General features: G+C 35.3%; 1 protein-coding gene across 2 annotated transcripts in view; it reads left to right on the forward strand.

Moving 5' to 3' along the window:
- POLR3A (RNA polymerase III subunit A) overlaps positions 1 to 18,365 on the forward strand; it is a 34,164-nt gene extending 15,799 nt beyond the window's left edge. Inside the window, exons 20-32 of one of the 2 annotated variants that reach the window (XM_010714342.4) lie at positions 927 to 1,097; positions 1,787 to 1,900; positions 3,059 to 3,094; positions 6,381 to 6,467; positions 6,554 to 6,636; positions 8,791 to 8,961; positions 9,537 to 9,630; positions 9,733 to 9,825; positions 10,316 to 10,480; positions 11,086 to 11,250; positions 11,558 to 11,689; positions 13,022 to 13,154; positions 15,665 to 18,365. In XM_010714342.4, the coding sequence (XP_010712644.1) occupies positions 927 to 1,097; positions 1,787 to 1,900; positions 3,059 to 3,094; positions 6,381 to 6,467; positions 6,554 to 6,636; positions 8,791 to 8,961; positions 9,537 to 9,630; positions 9,733 to 9,825; positions 10,316 to 10,480; positions 11,086 to 11,250; positions 11,558 to 11,689; positions 13,022 to 13,154; positions 15,665 to 15,813 (1,593 nt within the window). In that variant the 3' untranslated portion in view covers positions 15,814 to 18,365. The remainder of the gene's footprint in view (positions 1 to 926; positions 1,098 to 1,786; positions 1,901 to 3,058; positions 3,095 to 6,380; positions 6,468 to 6,553; positions 6,637 to 8,790; positions 8,962 to 9,536; positions 9,631 to 9,732; positions 9,826 to 10,315; positions 10,481 to 11,085; positions 11,251 to 11,557; positions 11,690 to 13,021; positions 13,155 to 15,664) is intronic. The other variant, XM_010714343.4, reaches the window with a different exon arrangement.
- The last annotated feature ends 2,835 nt before the right edge of the window (positions 18,366 to 21,200 follow it).

Here is a 21,200-nt window from a genome sequence, read left to right on the forward strand (position 1 = left end):
ATTAGGAGCTTCATCAGTTTTTCCAAATGAGACTATTAACTTTATGCTTGATGGGACGGGGCAGTGCATGTGTTTCGTGTAGTTTTTATTATTGTATGTTTTTAATGTAAGAATAGTTTATATTGGGAAGTAGATTTTGATCTGCTCTCTGGTAGGTGTGAGGCTTGTGAGAGACGTCAAGCAATAGTGCAGTAATATGCTTGTGTTAAGCTGTTTTCTTTTGAATGTAGGTGATAAAAAGCCCTCATTCTAGCATTGAGGACTGCTTTCAAGGTGCTTTAATTTTTGTGCGGATATAACATAAATTTGAGCTGAATGCCTTTTCAGGTTTGATATTTTGATGATGAGAAACAGAAAAAGCATCTACAAGATGTCTGGATGATATCAATATGTCTAACCCTTTCTTTTAGTATCTGTGCTCTTTAGGTGGCAGCCTGTAGAGACTTGGATTTGCCAGAAAATGAATCTATGTGAGAGACAATAGCTAGCTAACACTGATGGAAGAATGGCAACTACTGGCTTTGGATGGATGAGCTAATTGTTTTTCATCAGTGAAAGCAATTGTTGTCTGGTTTTGTTGCTGTATGCAAAATTAATATCACTTGAGAAACAAACCTGAGTACAAAAATACAAAAGAATACAAGACTTGAGATTTTTTTTTTGTCATGAATAACCACAAGTAGTCTTTATTGCAATCTGGCATTCAGGAATTCTGTTGTTTAGAAAACAATAACAAAATTGTATTGTGGCCTGAAATATAACGTCTCTCACATTATAGGGAAGGTCTAGGGAACGTGTGACTTAAAATAGTCTTTTGTGCCTGCTCTGTCAAATGTACTTCCTGAGTACATTTTCTATAATTTTTATGGTCCCAACCAATAAAACAATCACATTTTATCTTCCCTGCATCTTTTTTTTTCTCTCAGAGGCGGCTGGTAAAATCCCTTGAAGATCTCTGTTCACAGTATGATTTGACAGTCAGAAGTTCTACTGGTGACATTATTCAGTTTATTTATGGAGGAGATGGCTTGGATCCTGCAGCAATGGAAGGGAAGGATGAACCACTGGAATTTAAGCGAGTTCTAGACAATATCAGAGTAAGGATTAGTGACATTTTGTTCCAAGTGAAAAGACTATGATGCATGTGGGAAGGAGAGAAATTTTGCAGAGCGTTGTTTCAATTAAAGAATTTAAATCACTTTTTTGGCAGTCCTGATTACAGTCCTGACTTACAGATACCTTTCACATTAGGTATTTCACAACTGGAACTTAAGTGTATGAGCAGTGAAAACTTGCATACACAGGCGTATGTAACACTACATGGTAGCAAAGTTACTACTGATTCAGTCAGATGTTATGTTGGATTTAAATTACACAAAGCAGTTTTTATTTAATTCAAGACGTTTTTGTGCTAAAGTTTTGCTTAGATCATCCTAGCATTTTGCTAAATAACTCTTGAAATATTGTGATTTTTGAAAACAATATTGTTTGTTTTTGGTTTTGCTTTCTTTTTCCCAACATGCATAAAACCTTTTGCTGAAATGACTGTCCAGGTTTCTGTAATCTGAGCGTTGACAGAATAAGTTGACAGAATTAGAAATCTGGATGTGTACAGCTTCAGATTTATTTGAACACAAATGTATATGGACTGTCTTTTCACAATCATCAAACATTATTGAGTTTAAAAAAAATACTTAAGTACACTATTAATCATTTGCATATATCTCTATTCTTTGTCTCTATATTGAAATTTTATTTTCATGTTTATAATTTTTTTCCTCTTAAGGCTGTATATCCATGCCGAAGTGAACCAGCCCTTAGTAAAAATGAATTAGTGTTAACGTCTGAATCGATCATGAAGAAGAATGAATTTCTTTGCTGCCGAGACAGCTTTCTGCAGGTAATACCATTATGTCACTTTCTTATTATACTGTTAGTAACCTTACCTTATAATTCAAGGAAATTAAATAAAATGTTTTTATTGATCTGTAGAAGCAATGGTTGAATTTGTTGCATTAGTAACAGGGATAGTAGTTAGCTCAGTAATATATTTCTGTACATTTTAGAGGTGGGGAAGTAGGACAAGTTGTTCTTCCTATGGTGCATGTTCACACCACAGTGATGTAAGTTAGTGATTTTTGGGTATAAGTTATTGCTTTCGTTAGAGTTATGTAGCTGGAATTTCTGCTTATAGCACAACGGTACAGTTATGTGCTTTCTCTGGAGTGTCAGAAATTAAATAATCCTCACTGATTTCATTAGAAACTATTATTTAATCTGTTTCGTGTGTGTTCTGATATTATTGACCTTCTGAAGAGCTGCTTTTAGGCATTTGCTTGTTTTCCTCCAGTAAACTATATTATTAAACTTTTTTTGTTGCTTTCCTTAAGAACTAACCCAGCTAAAAAACTTCAGCCATATGAAACACTTCACTCAATATGGCTTTATCTTTTGAGAAATATTAGCATATCTTTCAAGTGTGAGGAAATGTTCACATGACTGCTTGTGCTTGGAATTGTTAAAAAAAAAAAAAACATTGAGTATTGGAGTATTTGGGAGAGTATCCTACTTGAGACTACTTTAGGAGACAGATTAAAAACCGCAGAAATAAGCTGACCATGGATATGTAAAATCTTGATTAATCTTATGATTTTTGGCAGTGTCAGCGACATGTATTTAGTAACCTAGTTTTGAAGGGTTTGTTTTTAATAGATCAGAGTACTTTAGAGCTCTAAGGTAGCAAAACCGGTGAGTAATCTGATGTGCATTGTTGGAGCAGAGCAGAAAAATCATTTTGTATCTATAGTTGAAATACACTGTGAATCTCAACTGCACCAATATAAGGGGAAAAAAATGAAATATGCCAGCGTTCATAGACAAAGCTGGTTTTGAGGTGTTATTCATTTTTAATCATATCAGTAAAGGTTAACTATATTTATCCTTTTGAAGTGTTACATTTACATAGCATTAATGATAATGAGCTTCACTTTTGATTTTTAAGTTTCAAATACTGTTACTTTTTCTTATTTCTTTTCCTTTTTTCTGTTCAACCTTGAAGACATTAACTGAAACAGGTTATGAAAAATATAATGAGGTAATTGTAGCATGTGTGTGCACTGTGTGAGCATTAATGTTAGTGCTTTTAGCTACAGATGTGTATATAGTGCTAAAATAACTGATTAGCATATATACAGTACTGCTCGTTAAATTCTAATCTAGGTATCCATCGAAGTAATTTAACCAAGTCCTTTTTTTAATTTTGAAAACAGTGACATGAATTCATCACTGCAGTAAGTTCCTTAGTAATCTGAGGATTTGAGAAAGCTTTCTTTTGCTACCTAACTTTCCTTTCTAGAATTCATTCTTTCAACTTGCATTAATGTTAACATGGAGTTTCTTATTTCTTCTCTTCCTCTCCTTTCTCTTCTGTTTTACGAGGAGGTTATCATAATGGGCTTAACCACTCTAGTAGAGAAGGCAGGATATGTAAATGACCTGTTTCAAGCAGGCTGTGCTCATTCAGCTTGCACTGTTTTCTCACTAGAGGGAGATCAGCTAATGGAGAAAGTGCATTGTTGGCTGGATCAACTTTCAGTATGCCTTAACATTTGATAACAGATGTAAGATGATTATAATAAATATAGCAGTAGGAAAACTTTCTTCATATGGAAATGAGGAAACCTTGATTTTCTTTTTTTTTGGTCAAGAAAATTATTTTCCTATTCTCTGGAGATGACAAAAGATAAACACTGGGAGGTGTGGTACAAATACAGAGAAGACCTAGATAGTGGAACATGTAGAGCTTACCTCTGGATTGACTGGATTTGAATGGCTTCCTGCTGAATCACTTTGTATTTCAGTGGGCTTCCTAACTGAGAATTCCTATATCAGCTGTGCTTAACATACATAAATACTCCTATTAAGTTAGTGTTGAGAAAAATGATTTAAATAGCTGAGTGACCAGGCTTTGTAGACTGCTATTTTAATTAAGTGTTGGCTATTACAGAAACTTACTGAGTCAATTTAGTGCCTTTTTATTAAATGTGTCGTGACTAAAAGACTTGATAGTTTGGACTGTGTGAAAAAGATGACTTGGGAGCTGTATTATGTCAGTTTATGGAGCATCATGTTCCGAATGATAATTCCATAAACAGGGACAGACTTGAAAGGGATCATCTACCTCTTCTTTTTATCTGTAGCCTGAACTAACCCATAGATGAAATAAACTATTAAGAGATCATGGAAAGCTGAGGGTCATAGGTCACTTTTCTCTATTACTTCCACATGAATAAAATGTTTTGATAATGAAGAGTTTTATCTTAATTCTTACCATTCTTTCTTTGTTCCTAGTACATGGAAGTAAAAGGTACTGAAATAAGTTATTTATAATGCAGAATTGTATATAGAACATAATGGTTTATAATGCTAGAACTTGAATATATATATTTTACTACTTAGGGACTGTAAAAGAATAAAAGTTGACAATAAAATTGTCCACAATGCCATTTGCTGCCCTGTACTGCTTTGGTGTTGTGTATTTTCCTGTTGCAGACTTTCTCCATATGACCACATGACTAATTCTTCAGTCAGTATGATAGCCTCTCTTGAATTCTTGTGGTTGTTGCTATTATTGTTCCAGTCCCTCAGTTTTCAGAGAGTAAATAAAAAGATAAGAGCTTATCCTGTGGTGTTCTAGAAGGAGAAGTTAATATCATATTTTGTCATTTTCCCTTTCCACCCTTCCACAAATGAAGTGTATTTCAAGGTGGAATTACTTTTAAAGCATCTCTTGTATTTTTTTTCTACTGATAGAGTTACCAGCTTCTCTAAGTCCCGCAGTACTCTTTTTAGTCATCCAATGAGAAGATTAATCTTTCTAGTGCTGCTTTATTACTTTAAGCTTAAAAAATAATAAAACTTGTCAATTTTATTCAAAGATCTAATGATCAAAACTATTCAGAATAGCACAGTATTTCATTTGTGAGTTATGATTACTTACTGCAGGGCAAAAGGGGCAGAAATGTATGAATGTAACCTGTTTCATCCAAATGAGAAACAACATAAAGCATCCATTTCAGCAGCACACTTCTGTTGTCAGTTCCTTCATTTGATCTTAGATCTAATAGTCACAGGACATAATGAACTGTTTGCAAGTACTTGGAATGTCAGTAACAATATTCTATTGTGAGAATCTGAGGATTCTGTTAGGTTGTAAAAGAAGTATTTTGATAGTGATCTATGAATGGAATAATAAAAAAACGGCAGTTACTCAAATATTTACTTAACTTTGCAAGTTATTTTCAGTGCCCAGCTGCTGCAGGAGTTAGGAGTCCAACAGTGACTGAAGAGGTGATATTACATGATCATTCTGGTGGGCGGACGGGATTGTTAGGGCTAAAGGGGTTGAAAATAGACTCTAAAAATAAAACTTTTTGCTCTTCTGTAGAGGCTTGCTTACACTTATCATTGTTAAAGTGGATGGAAAGAATTTCCTCTTGATTTTTAATTTTTTTCATTTGTTTTAGTTTTCATTAGCTGTTATGGTAATGACTTGCCCTGAGTCCACTTTAATGAAAAAGTTCTATCATGAATCTCTTGTTTCATATCTATATCCTAAGCATAATACCTGAATGTTCCATAGAAGTGTTGGATGTTTTTGTAACAGTACTATTTCAGTTGGCATTTCAATCAAGACTATCACAAGTATCTTTGGGTAAACCTAATAAGAAAGTGACTGGTTTATGTATTAATCCATACTAAATGCTCTTGTTTGCAAAGCACCTCAGCAGTATAGAAAAATCATTTAAAGTAAGCAATGTAGACTGACATATTTCTATCAGTTTTAAGGGGTTATTTTTTTGTATTTGACTTTTTCTGATTCAATCTCTTTCACCCCAGATAAACTATGAACAGTTTTCATCAGGAATCCTTTACATACTTCTCTTATTGCAGTCTTTCAATTTTGATTTATTTTGAATACTGAGAAATGAGTGAAGATGATTTTGTCAGTAGAGTGAGAAAATAAAATTTTTGAGGGAGGGATTCTTCTTTTATATGACACTTTTGACTGGAGAAGAGTTTCAGTGAGTAGTGAGGAGGAAGAAAGAACTGACCACTGTCAAATCTCTTCATTTTCAGTGTGTGCTCAGGAAGGATGCTTTTATTCAGTGTGGACCATACTCCTCTGTGTTGCTACTAATTCACAAAAGTGAATTTGATTTGCTGAATTTTAGTGTTAGTTTAGTTTTAATGTTTCTCTTTGTATTGTGCAGTTAATATATTGTTGTAAACATTTCATCTGGATCCCTAAGCAAGTAATCGCTGAAGATTTCAGTATAAAGAATGAATCTTTCCTTACTTTTGTTTCCATGTAATTTCAGGAAATAAAAAAATTCATCAAAGGTGTTTCTGAGAAGATAAAAAAAACTAGGGACAAGTATGGTATCAATGACAATGGCACGACAGAGGTAAATAGTTTCAGTTGGTTATTTATGTTGTTAATTTAAGTCTTCATAAGCTTTTTCTTTTTTCAACTGCTCTATTCTCTTTATAGCCACGGGTTTTATATCAGTTGGATAGGATTACTCCAACGCAACTAGAGAAGTTTCTCGAGACCTGTAGGGACAAATACATGAGGTAAATGTTTGGCTTATTTTATCTCTATTTATATAACCAGCTTAGTATTTTTGCTTTCTTTACCATCTAGGAGTAACTCAAATGCTAAAAACAACATCTTGCTATCTTACTCCATGGATTCTGTTGTAACTGCAACACAAATAAGTAGTTGACCTCAATGACCTCAACAAAAATTGGAAGACCAAAGTAGGGTGTGAATAAAAAGAAAGCAGAGTTGAGTCTTGTGAAACAGTTCTTGAGATTTGACTGATACAGTTTTCATCTTTCTGCTGTTGATTCTTAATCAGATTATTTTGTTAGATGACTCTCCATTACTTGTTTATTTCACTTTAACACTGCAGGAAGATAGTTTGTATTTTATATTATGTTTCTTCTTACATCAGGAGATTTGACCATAAAATCTAGCTGCTTGTATTCAGGCATATTTCTTTTGAGATAATAGGAGTCATATCGCTGTAGCGGAGAAGCTACAAAAATAATAGGGGGCATGAAGCATCTCCCTCACGATGAAAGGCTGAGAGACCGGGGATTGTTCAGCCTAGAGAAGAGAGGACTGAGAGGGGATCTTGTCAACACTTCTAAATATCTAAAGGATGAGTGTCAACTGGCTGGGGTGGGTGCTTCTTCAGTGGTGCCAAGCGACAGGGCAAGGAGCACTGAGCACAGACAGGAACGCAAGGTTCTTCTGCACATGAGAAGAAACTTACTTTGAGGATGATAGAGCACTGGAACAGCCTGCCCAGAGAGGTGGTGGGGTCTCCCTCTCTGGTGATAATCAAAACTGCCAGGATACTTTCCTGTGCAAACTACTGAGCTTCAACGGGAGAGGTTGGACTTTATGGATTTCCAGAGGTCCCTTCCAATCACTTTGATTCTGGGATATCTGCAGAGGCACGGTTTTCTTTTATAGCTAATTACAAGTTATGTCCACAGATCCTGTTTTGATAGCAGATTCTCATAAAAGCCAAAAGCAGTGTGTTCAGAGTGGGAGAAGATATCATGTAATACCCAGCATTTTTACATCCACTGGTATAGATGTTCTCTTCCTCCTCTGATTGCAAGAGACTGTTGCCTCCAAAGGCTCTGTGAGAATAGATGAATGTCTGTTTCACTCCATAACGGTGTTAATGGTTTCTCTTGATCTAAGCTGTCCATGGAGAGCTATGTCACATTTTGTACTAATGTGTTCTCAAATCTGTTATGGACTGTTTAGAAGCTTTTTTATTCTTTATCATAGTAAAGTAGTAGTAAGAGATGCGAACATCTGCAATATCCATCTGCAATATCCATGAGTTATTTACTTAAAGGTCTCCAGTCTCCTGAGATTTGCTCACTGGTATACAGTTGTTGGTGGCATCTATTTTGTTTGATTTTGTTCTAATTGGATTACTCACATAATCTGAAGATATTTGTCTTGTGTTGTTAAACATGAAGAGCTAGTAACATCACATACTTTGTGAGCTTAAGAATATTAATTGCAGGGTCTGAAGAAAATCATAGGAGGAATGTAAACCATTTTGAGATTGCGTGGTGTACTGTAGTCAGCTTCATTTTCTGTCTTGTAGGGACAACCAGTAGTTCAAGTACATACATTTTAGAAGGGAACAAATATGGGATGCTCCCATTAAATGTGGAAGTTGAGGGGGAAGTCATCAGTTTAAGTTTTAGTCTTAAGGTGAAAGTAAGGAGGCATTAATGTCTGGATTTTGCTCTAACTAGAAGTAGTCTTCCTAGTAACTTATTGAAGACTTAATAAAGATCTCTCCTGCTTAAAAATATAAAGGGGAATTTTGAAAATATTGGTAGGGGAGTTCTCTGAATGGGGAATCTAGAATTGCTGTCTGATAGTTTTGGGGATGAGAAGACAAGCATTTTATTTTCTATTCCAGATGTTATTGTGAGGCTGTGGCATGTCTATATGGTAAGGCATCCTCTTGCCTTGAATTAGATCATTGCCTTTGTGCATTAGTTACCTTTTAATCTCTCCTATTGCTTTTTTATTTAAAAGCAAAGCAAGCAACCCCCCCAAAAAAGAACCTCGCAAGTAATAAAATCCTGTTAAATCTACCAGAATAGTCTCTATCTTTGCTTGTGTAGGATAACCTTGAGTTCCATGTTTCTTGTGTTTTATGAGACTCTTTCTTTCTTTGTCAGGGCACAGATGGAGCCTGGTTCTGCAGTAGGAGCTCTTTGTGCACAGAGCATTGGTGAGCCTGGCACACAGATGACTCTGAAGACTTTCCATTTTGCTGGGGTAGCTTCAATGAACATTACTTTGGGTGTGCCAAGAATCAAGGAAATTATTAATGCTTCAAAAGCAATTAGGTGCCAACATTTACTTGTTTATTTTTAATTCCTTAAGTGAAATCTGATGGAAAAACATAGTGATAGTATTTTCCTATTGTCAGTAACATACTAGGCAATACTGAATCCAAACAATACCCAAATAAGAAGAATCTAATGTCTTTGCAAATAAGTGATTTTAAGCCAGAAAATAGAACAGTTTTGTGGTGGTTTTGCTTTTTGTTTTGAAAATTAAATGAGACAATTTTTTTACTCAAGTTTAGTACTCTGTTGGTATCTGTCATATTGTGAAGCTTTCTAGTGATAGTTAAAGCTACCCGCATATCTTTGAAGTTATTCTTTAAGTAATACCAGTGTAATGTAGGCCATCAAAATAGTAACTGTTATGTTGTTACAATCTCTTGCGTATTTGCTTAATTTTTACCAACCTGAAATACATGAATATTCCTTAAATGTGTCTGGGTAGACTCAAAGTCTTTCAGTGTTCTTAAATGCCACTCTTAGACTTCATGAAGTGAGCTGTAATTCGTGTTGCCATCTCTAATCTAGTTTAGTAATTTTCCACCTCTGTTTTCTTGTGTTTTTATTCTTTGTAGCACACCTATTATAACAGCACAGTTGGACAAAGATGATGATCCTGATTTTGCCCGCCTGGTTAAAGGAAGAATTGAGAAGACTTTGTTAGGAGAGGTGGGAAAAACAGTGTTATTGGTAATGTCTTAAATATAAATATCAGTCAATTACAATAAAGCATTTTAACCATCCTTATATGCTAACTATTTTATCTTCAAGATATCAGAATATATTGAAGAAGTGTTTCTTCCAGATGATTGTTTCATCCTTGTGAAGCTGTCTTTGGAGCGCATTAGACTACTGAGATTAGAGGTGGGTTTTTCAGCTCTTAATCAGAACATGGTTTTGGAAGGCTCCAGAGGGTGTCCTAATCCTTACACAGAAATTAAAATGAAATAAAAAAATGAAAAGTCTATGAAAGGGGAAATAGAAAGTGATCAAAGGATGTTCTGTGGCTGTATTACATCTATATCTTTTACCTTTTTTTTTTTACTAATGAAGTGGATAATTTTCTATGTATTTGGAAATGAGAATGTAAATTAATTTCTTGGTGTCGTTCTCAGTGCAAGAATATTAATTTTTTTCTATCTATTGGGAACATACAGGCCTGTATGTACTTTCAGCATAGGTTGGTGTATCATCTAACTTAAGAGTAATTTTATGGGCTTTTTTGTTTTGCTTTTTTGCATTCCATTTCTTGACTTTTCTGTTGGGAGGGCAGAAATATTGTCTACTGCATGTCTTTGAGCAGATTTATATACGTTGAGATATTCAGATGTTTGCTGACTGATTCTTGTCACAGGTGAATGCAGAGACTGTGCGCTACTCAATTTGCATATCTAAACTCAGAGTGAAGCCTGGAGATGTTGCTGTCCATGGAGAAGCAGTCGTATGTGTGACGCCTCGTGAAAATAGCAAGAGTTCAATGTATTATGTATTGCAGTCCCTGAAAGAAGAACTACCAAAGGTTAAAACCAAGGCTTTGTTTTGTGTTCTTGTGGGATATATTCAAATTATTATTGCTGAATATTTTGGTGGGAAGCTGAAATAGTTGGTTTTGATATTGACAGTATTGAAGATAATCTGAGTTCAGAACTTTTGATTTTGATGCTACTGCTTTACCACTAAAACTAAGATTCTGTTAGTAATCTTTATAAGTAAAATTGTAGCCTTGGTATTTTCATTACAGCTGGTGTTTTTGCAGTTTTATGAAGAGGCTGGCCACTTTGACTTTTAATAATACTGGTAATTTACTTACTATTGGCAGAATGTTCTTTTGGTTGTGTAGATCTACCATTCAGAGAGACGGGGTCTGTATGTGTGAGGATTTGTGATGGCATAAAATAGAAAATACAGGTAGTGTGTAAGGTTACTGGTACCGTATGAATGTCATATTTCAGTAATGTAGATAAGAGCCCAAAATCTGATTTCATATATTTTTAAATTTGGTATCCGTTCCAAAGAGTGAAGTTTCAAAATGTTCAAGTTCTGATTAGGGTTTCTGTTTTATATTGCGTTGCTGTAGATATTGAAGTAACTTTTTTGTTGAAGTAGCATTTTTGTTTTGTGCAGGTTGTAGTGCAGGGTATACCAGAGGTTTCCCGTGCTGTCATCCATATTGATGAACAAAGTGGTAAGGAAAAGTACAAACTTCTAGTTGAAGGTGATAACCTGCGAGCTGTTATGGCTACTCATGGAGTGAAAGGAACAAAAACATCCTCTAACAACACTTACGAGGTAATGTGCAGTTGGTATAGTTGTTTTTTGGCTTTGTTTTTCCAGTAGCATCCCTATTACAAGTGCTTTTTTGTGTTTAGATGCTCCAATGTATTTATAACGAAGACTAATTTCACTAATAGTTATCAGGATGCATTAACACAGGAGAATAATTTGAGTGGCATCACAGTTCAGAGTTTTTTATAAATATTTTTAAAGCAAAGGTGTACAAGATGCTATTAATGTCAGTGTTATCTGACATTGGGTGGTATTCAGGCACATGTATTGTCAAGGGTCATTCATTAATTCTACATAATCTTTCTTATAGGTAGAGAAAACACTTGGAATTGAAGCTGCTCGAACCACCATTATCAATGAGATTCAGTATACAATGGTGAACCATGGTATGAGCATTGACAGGAGGCATGTTATGTTGCTGTCTGATCTTATGACTTACAAGGTTCGTACTGTGCATTTTCATTTTTTCAGTCTAACATTAGTCTGCTTAAACAAATTAATTTTACCATCACTGATAATCTTGAGTCAGATAGGGAGATAGGAATCAGTTAAAAGTTCAAAGAGTTGTAACTTGTACCGACTAAATATTGTTGATTGATGGTGTATCAAACAAAAATGGCTGATGAATCATGGGGAATGGGTGAAAGTTCTATTTTGATTGAAGACATGTTGATGTAATGGATAGAGAATCATAATCTCATACTGGAAATCAAGCTTGAAAATAACAGAATGAAAATCAGCTGGGTAATTCTGCATGCAATTTAAGGCTTGCTTTGCAGAAAACTACACGGGGTGTGGTTCGAAGCAGCTATAAACTGTGCATAGGAGTCAAAGAATAGAGACCTTACAAATAGAATCAGATTGCGTTTAAGAGTATCAAGAAGCTTCCAGAACTTTTTATTAAAAGAATTATCTCTGTTATTGATTTCACTTTTTTTGCCTTCACATCCAAAATGTTTTTTCAGATGTATTTGGGTCCACTTAGTAAAGTTAGATTTTCCACTATTGCCTGCCAGAGCACAAGGGTTTGATGTGGGGGAAATGCATGAAGAAGTTCAGACATCTCTCAAAACTGTAGGGCTTTGTTGTACTGGGCAGAAGCAGTCCCTGGGGCTGGCTGTGCAGAGCTGCCACACAATGAGGAAAAAGGGCATCGGAGTGCAGCACTTTACACTTTTTGGGCTCCTACCGTGCATTCTTTCAGCACAAAACTGCACTGAGTCTGTTATAATTGGGATGTTTGTTAGAAACAGAGGCAGAAATACACCAAGATAGTTTTAAAAACAGAAATGTTTTTATCTGGAGATTTTACAAATGAAGACTTAATATGTTCTGTTGTTCTCTGGCAGCTGAAGTCAGATTTATTGTTAGACAATAGGCAGTAGTTTCAGTATAGTGCTTTCATAGCTCTATCTGAGACACCACAGAAGTTTGTAGCGCAGCAACTAGCTTACTTGTGTTTTTTTCTCGTGTCTGTATTTATTTCGTTCTTGTTTTGATAGTCTTGTCACAAAATACCTTATTTAGAGTCTGTATGTTTCTATAGCGCATGAATAATATCTTTTAACTTGTTACAGTAGAACTACTGACTTTCAAGATGCTTAGCTGTGAAGCAGCATATTATGAAAATGCTATCTAATAGATAGTACTTTATCTACTACATGTACTATGTACTTGTCAGAGTATAAAATTACTTTTTTTGTTGTTCACTTGATTTTCTTTTTAAGCGTAACTGACCTTGAGCTGCTTTCTTTGGGTTTCTCCATCAATCAAGGGTGAAGTACTGGGCATTACCAGATTTGGACTGGCAAAAATGAAGGAAAGTGTGTTAATGCTGGCTTCTTTTGAAAAGACTGCAGACCATCTCTTTGATGCTGCTTATTTCGGACAGAAGGACTCTGTTTGCGGTAGGTATTGCAAATCCTTTTGTAGTTTGTGGTCCTTACCCTACAGCTGTAAACATCTTCAAAGTATATTAGATTTTTTTGGCATTTTTAAGCTTTCTGTTCAACTTAGGTGTCAGAAACTTCAGGTCTGAGACTGATCTATATTTCTTGATTCTAGAAGTGTGGTAGATGTTTCTGTGCTACTTATCTCAATTGGACGTGTTTAATGTTGCTTAAGCACATTTACTTATGTGGATTTTATGTTAAACTAAACAGAGAAAAGGAGAGGCCTAAGATTTTATGCTCTTCATCATGTCTTTAAGGCTTGTCATCCAGGAGCTGTAACTCCTCATTGTACTTCATTAGCACCAAGAAACTAATAAAACAACTATGATACACTAAGATTTACTGCTTGTGTGTATTTGAAGATGATCTTAAAAAGCGTAGTCAGTTTTACTCAGTGTTTTGTAGACAGTCTTTTCAGATTTGATGATACCTATTAGAAACCTTTATATAACCTGTCTGCATTTTAAGAAGTCTGATAATTTCTGGCTGTCCAGCAGTGGGATTCATGTGTGGGATTTCAGTATTTTTTTTTTTAATTCTGTCCAAAATTAAACCAAAAATACTGTGCAAACTGATTCCACTCTGCATAGTAGTGAAAAGAAAGTATTTTCTCAGAATTCCCACTGAGATAGTAAAATCTTGTTTGGAATGGTGTAGAAACTAAAGATCTTTTCATGTTGCCTTTTATAAAAATATTTTGATTCCAATATGTAAACAGAATGGACAGAACAGAAAATTGTTGCTTGTCTCCCCAGACTGAAGTGATCTTGCTGTGAAAAAGTGATCTTTCTTGTAAGAAAACTTGCTGTGTAACTGCCTGACCTGGTCATCACGAGTTATCTTTTGAATTGCTATGAGAACACTCTTACTCACATTTTTGCATCTCCAGAGCAGGGAAACTTAATCATTGCCAAGAAGAATGAGTAGGTGCTCAGTATTAACTATAGGTGCTGAACTGAATGGCGTTTCAAGTCAGTGCTTCTACAGAATGTGTGGATGTAGTTTTGGGTAATGTGGCTTCTGAAACTCTTGTATTTTTTTCGACTGAGAAAATGAGGAACAGCTGATTTAATGCTTTACATACCTAAAAGATAAGCAGTTTTTTCTGTGTTGCTGATGCCAGCTTTTAGTGGGCAGAGCAAAATCCTAGTATATGTTAAAATGAACATGTATATAACATGCTTGTTTGATATAGCAGTGCTTTCTGCTCAGACATTTCCTGCTATATGTGACTACTGCCAGATGCTACAAAAGGACATGGGGAGAAAAGGGCTCCTGGTTGTTTAAATTGAGGTATTGCTAGGGGAGAATGGTTCTCAAAATCTAAATGTTGTTTCCATGGTTCAGGAGTTGGATCTGCTTGAAAAGTTATTATGTAAAACCTGGAAAGCTTTCTTTCAATAGGTTTTAAAAAGGTATTTCCTTCATACGTTCTACATGTATGCTGTAAAGGCTGTTGAAAGAAGTAGGCCTAAATGTACAGTAAGCAACCTAAGATTTCTGTTGTGCATAAGACTTTTAAGTAGATAATGCTAGAAACTACATAGTAGAAATGCAACAATCAGCTAAGAGCAAAAATATTGAATCTTCATTTGTAGGCATAAAAAATCAGTAAAATTTTGCTAGAATTTTAAGGAAATGTGTCTTCAACCTAGGATGTTTGTTCAAATGCACTGTTTTTTACTGCTCATAGGATTACCTGTTTCCTGTTTTGTCGTTGCTTGTATTGGTTTGGTTTGCCTTAATGCATACAAGAAGGATCATATTCTCGTATTCCTGAGAGTGTGTGAAAGTGTTGTTTAGATTAAAAGTCTGAAGAGATAAAAACACTGATTTCTGATAGTTTACTTTTAATATGGCATGATGCTCTTTAGAAAAATTGAGGAAATCAGAATGTCTGAGATGTCAGCACATTGCTGTGGAAACTGAATAGCAAAGAAAAATAAAGCAGACAGGCCAAATCTTTAAGTTCAAACCAAGCAGTTTTTGAATTAAGAAAATGCAATAAATAAAAATAAACTGAAGTAGTGAATACACCTCTTCCACTAGGAAATTGCAGATTCTTGAAGGGAACTTGGCCAGATTTGACTGAATTATTTTCTCCAACTCAAAGTGAATATAAAATGAATTTGCTGTGCACCTTCTGGGGTTGTCACCAAGTGGAATGCATCTTCTCTAAAAACAAACCTTCTGGTGCGGTTACTGACAGAGGTGGTATTGAAGTTAGGTTGAATTTTTACGTATCTAGAATTTAAGTAACACCCGTTGAATAACATACTGATCTAATGTTCTGATAAGCATAACATTCAAATTAATCTAGTAAAGAGAAATTGGTTTTCACATGTGAGATTCAAGGAGATTGATAAGGGGATATGTTCAGAATGGACATGTTAAAGCAATTACAGTTTATCTGAACTTTTGTTCTTCAGGTGTTCAGTGTGTTGGTTTGCTTTTTTCCCCTCCAGGTGTTTCTGAGTGCATCATCATGGGAATCCCAATGAATATTGGAACAGGACTTTTTAAGCTTTTGCACAAAGCAGACAAAGAATCAACCCCTCCTAGGAGGCCTCTGGTATTTGATAATAATGACTTTCATATCCCCATTGTTACATAACATTTGGGCATAATACAAGGTAGAGGGAAAAAAAAAAAAAGAAATAATGAGGAAGCATAAGGAATGTGTATTATCAGTTCTGTGAGTTTCAATAACTGAATTGGTAAGTGAAATACTAGCAGAAGAATTGCCTAATTATTTAACATCTGTTGCTTGTACAATCTCTTAAAAGGAGAGATTTTTCTGTACCAGAGGATGGAAATAGATGTGAAGTGTATTTCACCTGATGGTTTTCTTTGTGTGCTGGGATTTTCCATGGTACAAATAATAAAAGTAGAAACATGCTTTGGAATGACTTGAAGTTGTTAGTACTTTCTGGGAATTACTTCCCAGGCTGGTTGATGCTGATTTGTATAGGAACAAAGTTTTTCTTCACTGTCACAAAGAAAGTTCTGAGTTTTCGGCATGCAATTCCTGCTGCCTATGAAGTAAAAATAGTGTTTAGAATATAATATACATGTTACAACATCCAAGGCCGTGTTTTTTTGTTTTTTTTTTGTTTTTTTTAAGAAATGATTTGTTATCTAGATTACTGAAACTGATGAGAAATAATTCTGCTTCGGGTACTCTTGTGGCAGGGCTGAACAAACATTGAAAAGCATGTCAAAACATGGTGTTGGAGGAAAGGAAGTGCTGTACTTGGAAGTATGTGCTCTGTGTGGGTGGATCTCAAGTGTCAAAGCTACTGTTGCCTTGCTTTGTGGTTCTGTAGGCAGTGCAAACTTCTTGTAAGCAAATAGTATAGCTAAAACCTCATAGTAAAGCTGCGCATGTTTGGGAAAATAACTCCACAACTTGCTCATTATTTCCTGAGAACTGGGTTACTCTGGAGGCTGAAGGGAATAGTGAGCAACTGATGACTATGAGAAAAGTATACTTAATGAAACTGTAATATTGGCTACAAACGGAAGTGAAGAGTAATTATGTTTAAGTATTTGTTAAAATTTGTGCAATATAATAGCTTGCTTTATTTATAGATATTTTCATTACTGTTAATGCGTTAAAGTTGTTCTTAACTCAGTACTGGACAGATCTATTCAGACTTGATTTAAAAAAAAAAAAGCCTGCTGAAGTATTCTGGAACCTTGCACACCGTGTATTTGGAAATGACATCTTAACAGAAGCACCAGAGATCATTCTATAGCTCCTCAGAAGTGAGACTTGAAGAAAACCAGAATTGAGTTGCTGATTTCATTTATTCTGTTAACTTAAGTGGTGTCAAAAGCATCTGAAATATTCGTTCTTAGCTTGTTGTTTTTCTTTCTGTATTTTTCCTTTATCCAAAGTTTTTAAAAAAAGGTGTTTTCCTCTCCAGGATTGTGCTTTAGGACATAGCTATAAGAAGTGGCAGGTTATAAAACAGTTACTAAGTTCTGCGAAGATGATTATAAGGACATGATGAACTATAAATAGACTTTCATAATATAGCACTTGTTGTTACACTGCTAGAATCTGCTACTTAAAGCAGCCTTTGTTTTGCAAGTTTCATAAGTGAGCAGGGTTGTCTGAACAACTCAATTCCATTTTGATACATAAAGCAGAAATAGAAAGGAAGCTGCTTTCGTGCGTGGACATGTAATTTAAAAGTGTTTTAATCTTTAGCCTATTAGACTAGTTTTCAGAGTGAATGCACATTGTAAATTATTTCAGTGTAGCATGTTTAAGCTTTAGTTCTGTGGAGAGAAACTGTCTTGGTTCTTTTTCTTGTCAGCAGTACTTGGATAAGGAGTGTACTTTATAACATCAGTCAAGAAAAGTAAAGTAGAGAGAAACTCAAGTTGTACACTCTTAAAGTAAGAGGAGGCGGCTAAATAATCTAGCATTTAAAAAGGAATGAGTCTGTTCTGCAGTTTGTCTTTACATGGCAACCAAAAGAGAAGTGTAATGCTACTTAACCAGAATGTAAAACCTGTTGTTTTAAATTGAGGGTTCCATTGTTCTTAAGTTTTTTTTAAATCTATCAAATTGTTCAGAGAAGACCCAATGTGAAATTCAGTGTTGCTGTTCTCAAATGTTTTTGTACTTTTTATGTACTGAAATATTCTTCTGATTAGATTTTGGCAGGGTAAAGATTTGGAATGTAATGCATTTGGTACCTGCTCTGAAAGCCATGTGTATTTTGCTGTTTTAACAGTTAAAGAATTCAGAATAAATTAAAATTCTTTGATCTCAGTGAGATTGCCTGTTAACAATTTGTCTGTATAGATTCTACCTATTTCTTTTTGTATGGGAGTATAAGACAGGTAGGCACCAAATGGAGAGCAAGCCAATAAAGCTTTCCTGTGGATAAGTACCTAATTTTGTCATGGGAAACTGTCATGAAAGAGCTTGGCATTTTTATGAGTACCTTCTGAAGATTCTTCTGTAATTTTAATTGTGTGAGGTTTGTATTGGTATGAGTGGCCACCTAGTTTTCTTCTGTAAATATGGTGAAAAGAAGCTATTGAAATGGTGGCTTTACTCTTTTTGTATGTCTTAAGTATTCAGTAAATTACATCTGTTATCATTGCCTATAGTGTGACAATAAAAAGAGGCAGAGATTATAATGTAAACCTTGTGTTTGTTTATTGATGCATTATAACTTGTGCATAATTGTTTTATGGGTGACCTGACCCTCTCTCTCCCCCTCATCTGCTTAGTTAAGACAGTTGACAATTACTGAGTTTTCCAAAAAAGAAGTTTCTGGTAGCTGGAAAGAGGCATCAGTAAGTGCTTAATATACTACTGCTATACTTCTGAAGTGATGACAGTTTGGGATCTAAGTGTGCTTCTCAAAGGAAGAGAAACAATGGCTCAGAGCCATTGCAGTAGGCAGTTCCTCAGCTTTGTAGCATTGGTTATCACTGTGCTTGCAGACAGGAATGCCTTCAGAAACTCGTAGCAAATGACAGTATCTACTTACGTGCCTAAATTCTTCTGGAGAGAATATAACTCATGAATATTGTATTTTGAAAAGAATTAGCTAAAACTATGTATTTAGACCTGGAAAAATCTGTCAGTAATCAAAGTGTGGAGGGGGAAAAAATAATGTAGTAACAATTTGCTTGGGATTTTCTGTTGCCTAAGAACGAAAAAGTTAAAAGGGATCAAGTCAGAAAAAAATATATTAATGCTTTAGTGCCCAAATACTTTATGGTCACTGAGATGTGGTTACAGCATTGATGTAATTGCAGGGCAAATTTATCTTGACTATTTGAATAAAGATCCAAATCTCACAGGACAATCTGAAAGAACAAAACAAAACCGAACAGCCCTTCTATTCAATTGCTAGTGCTTGTGGAAAATTAAGGTTTCTAGTAGCTAATAAAATGAAAAATTTTAAAGCATTCCATTGAGTGTGACTAGATCACATTCTATATTGTTTCTGGAAAAGAGAGATGAGTTGCAATTCTCTATTTTTAATTAAGGTTGGGTTTGTTTTTTGTTTTTTTTCAATTTTGGAGCTATGAGAGAAGGAAGGTAACCTGTCAAAACAATATATGTGAGGAAGGAAGGTAGAGGAGAAAAGTCCTGATGTGCTGCTTTCATGAATTGGGGAAGGCTTGCTTTTCTTTTGCCTCATCTTCCTTAAAAAAATAACTTTTAAAAAAAATGCAGAAATGATTGTTACCTTCTGCATTTGTTCTCTATAGTGAATGTTTAAATAATAGCTCCAAGATCTTCTCTGAAGCATGAAGTTCTGGCAGTTCACTGGGTATCATCTCACATCTGCAGCTGCTGCAGAGCACTGAAGCAAAGATGGCTTAATAATGCTTGAAGGTGATGCTGAGAGATGCAAGATACCAGTGTCTAGGACTGAAAATAATATGGAGCAGGTCTTGTGTGTACTCACAACTGGAAACAGGAAAACATGAAAAATGACTTCCTCTTCACTGCCTAAAAGCTATGAAGTTGTTGTAGCTTTGTGAGTGCCTTTCTGCTGTGTAACTCAGTTTACAGGGGTCTTTTGAACAAGAACTTAGACTGTACTTCAGAATTCTGCTGACTATGATCATCTTTGAATACAGCGTTGTCCAAACCACTTTTTGTTCTGATTATGGGGTATAGCTATATACATAAATTACTCTGAAAGTAATGCTAACAACAGTTACAACATGTACAATAACACTGTTCGGAAGAGCAAATTCTCAGCTACAAAAGTTATTTTTCAACTTTGTCACCACGAATTTGTGAACATGAGCTGGTTGAAATGCTATTCATGTCATGTGACGTGACAACTGTGCGTGGCCATCTGGAACACAAGCTTGTCTTTCATGTTGTTGTCACTACTGCACTACCCACCACCTTGCTGTGCTCACATCCGCTGTTTGGTCTCTATGAGCATTCAGCAAGTGTTGATATATGTCCATGGGTGCCATTTTTTCTGCATGGAGGAATTGCATTCTACACCTTTGCTTTATCTACATGTCTGTATCAGGTACTATTGTATCAGACTGCCCCACTGCTGCTATCTGTCACACTGCAGGAAAATGTAATGGGAGATTGTTGGAAACGTTCAACCTCTATTGCCATACCACCAATATCCACCTGTGACATTGTGGGCCTGTGTAATTAGGAGATACTGCTTTTGGAACAGCCCAATATCAAGCATCTGTATTCATCAAATGCTTGAAGATGCTTCTTAATCCAAAGAGTCTGTTTTGTGAGTCTTGTAAGCCTGCAAGATTGGAGTGTTTGCTGTTTCTTTTGGAAGAAATGATGGTATGTGTGATTGACAATAGCATGGGAATAGAGTTGTTTCTCTAGTTGTTGAGGATAGAAGGAAGAAAAGTGGAAGACAAAATGCAAAAAGTAACAAAGGAGTATGGAAATAGAGTGGAAGTTCATGTCTGTTTGTGGAGACACTTGCCAACTAGGTGAAGTGGCACATAGATGTTAGTAATCTCTAGAAGCTGTCCTAGTGAAGCAATGGAAATAACAGAAAAAGAACATGTATTTCTCAGAATTCAGATTTCATCATTTTTACTGGAGATCAGGCTGTGACAACTGATAGTTAAATCATCATTTACTCATTAGGTGATTACTAATAATGAGTAATAACTGAATTATTTTCCTTCAGTTATCAGTACAATCTGGTTATAGTAGTCATTCAATCAACTGTACAAAATTATAGCAGTTGAATTACAGTGACATGCAGTTAAGCGTAAAAACTGCACATTGAATTCTAGTACAGTCCATGCGTGATATACGAATATATAAAAGTGGGGCAGTTAGGAATCTGGTTTTGATAACTCTGGTTAGATCACAAAGTATTCCTGGAAAATTCTTATTTGAGAACATTTAAATAGTATGAAACTCCTGCTGCTAGGCCAAGATATGGAAATGAAATTAGTTAATTTGCTAGTGGTGTAGCCTCTCCCACTAGAAGACAAGCTATGATGTCTGTG

This window comes from Meleagris gallopavo, chromosome 8 (assembly GCF_905368555.1).
Source record: "Meleagris gallopavo chromosome 8, MGAL_WU_HG_1.1, whole genome shotgun sequence".
NCBI classification, from domain to species: domain Eukaryota; kingdom Metazoa; phylum Chordata; class Aves; order Galliformes; family Phasianidae; genus Meleagris; species Meleagris gallopavo.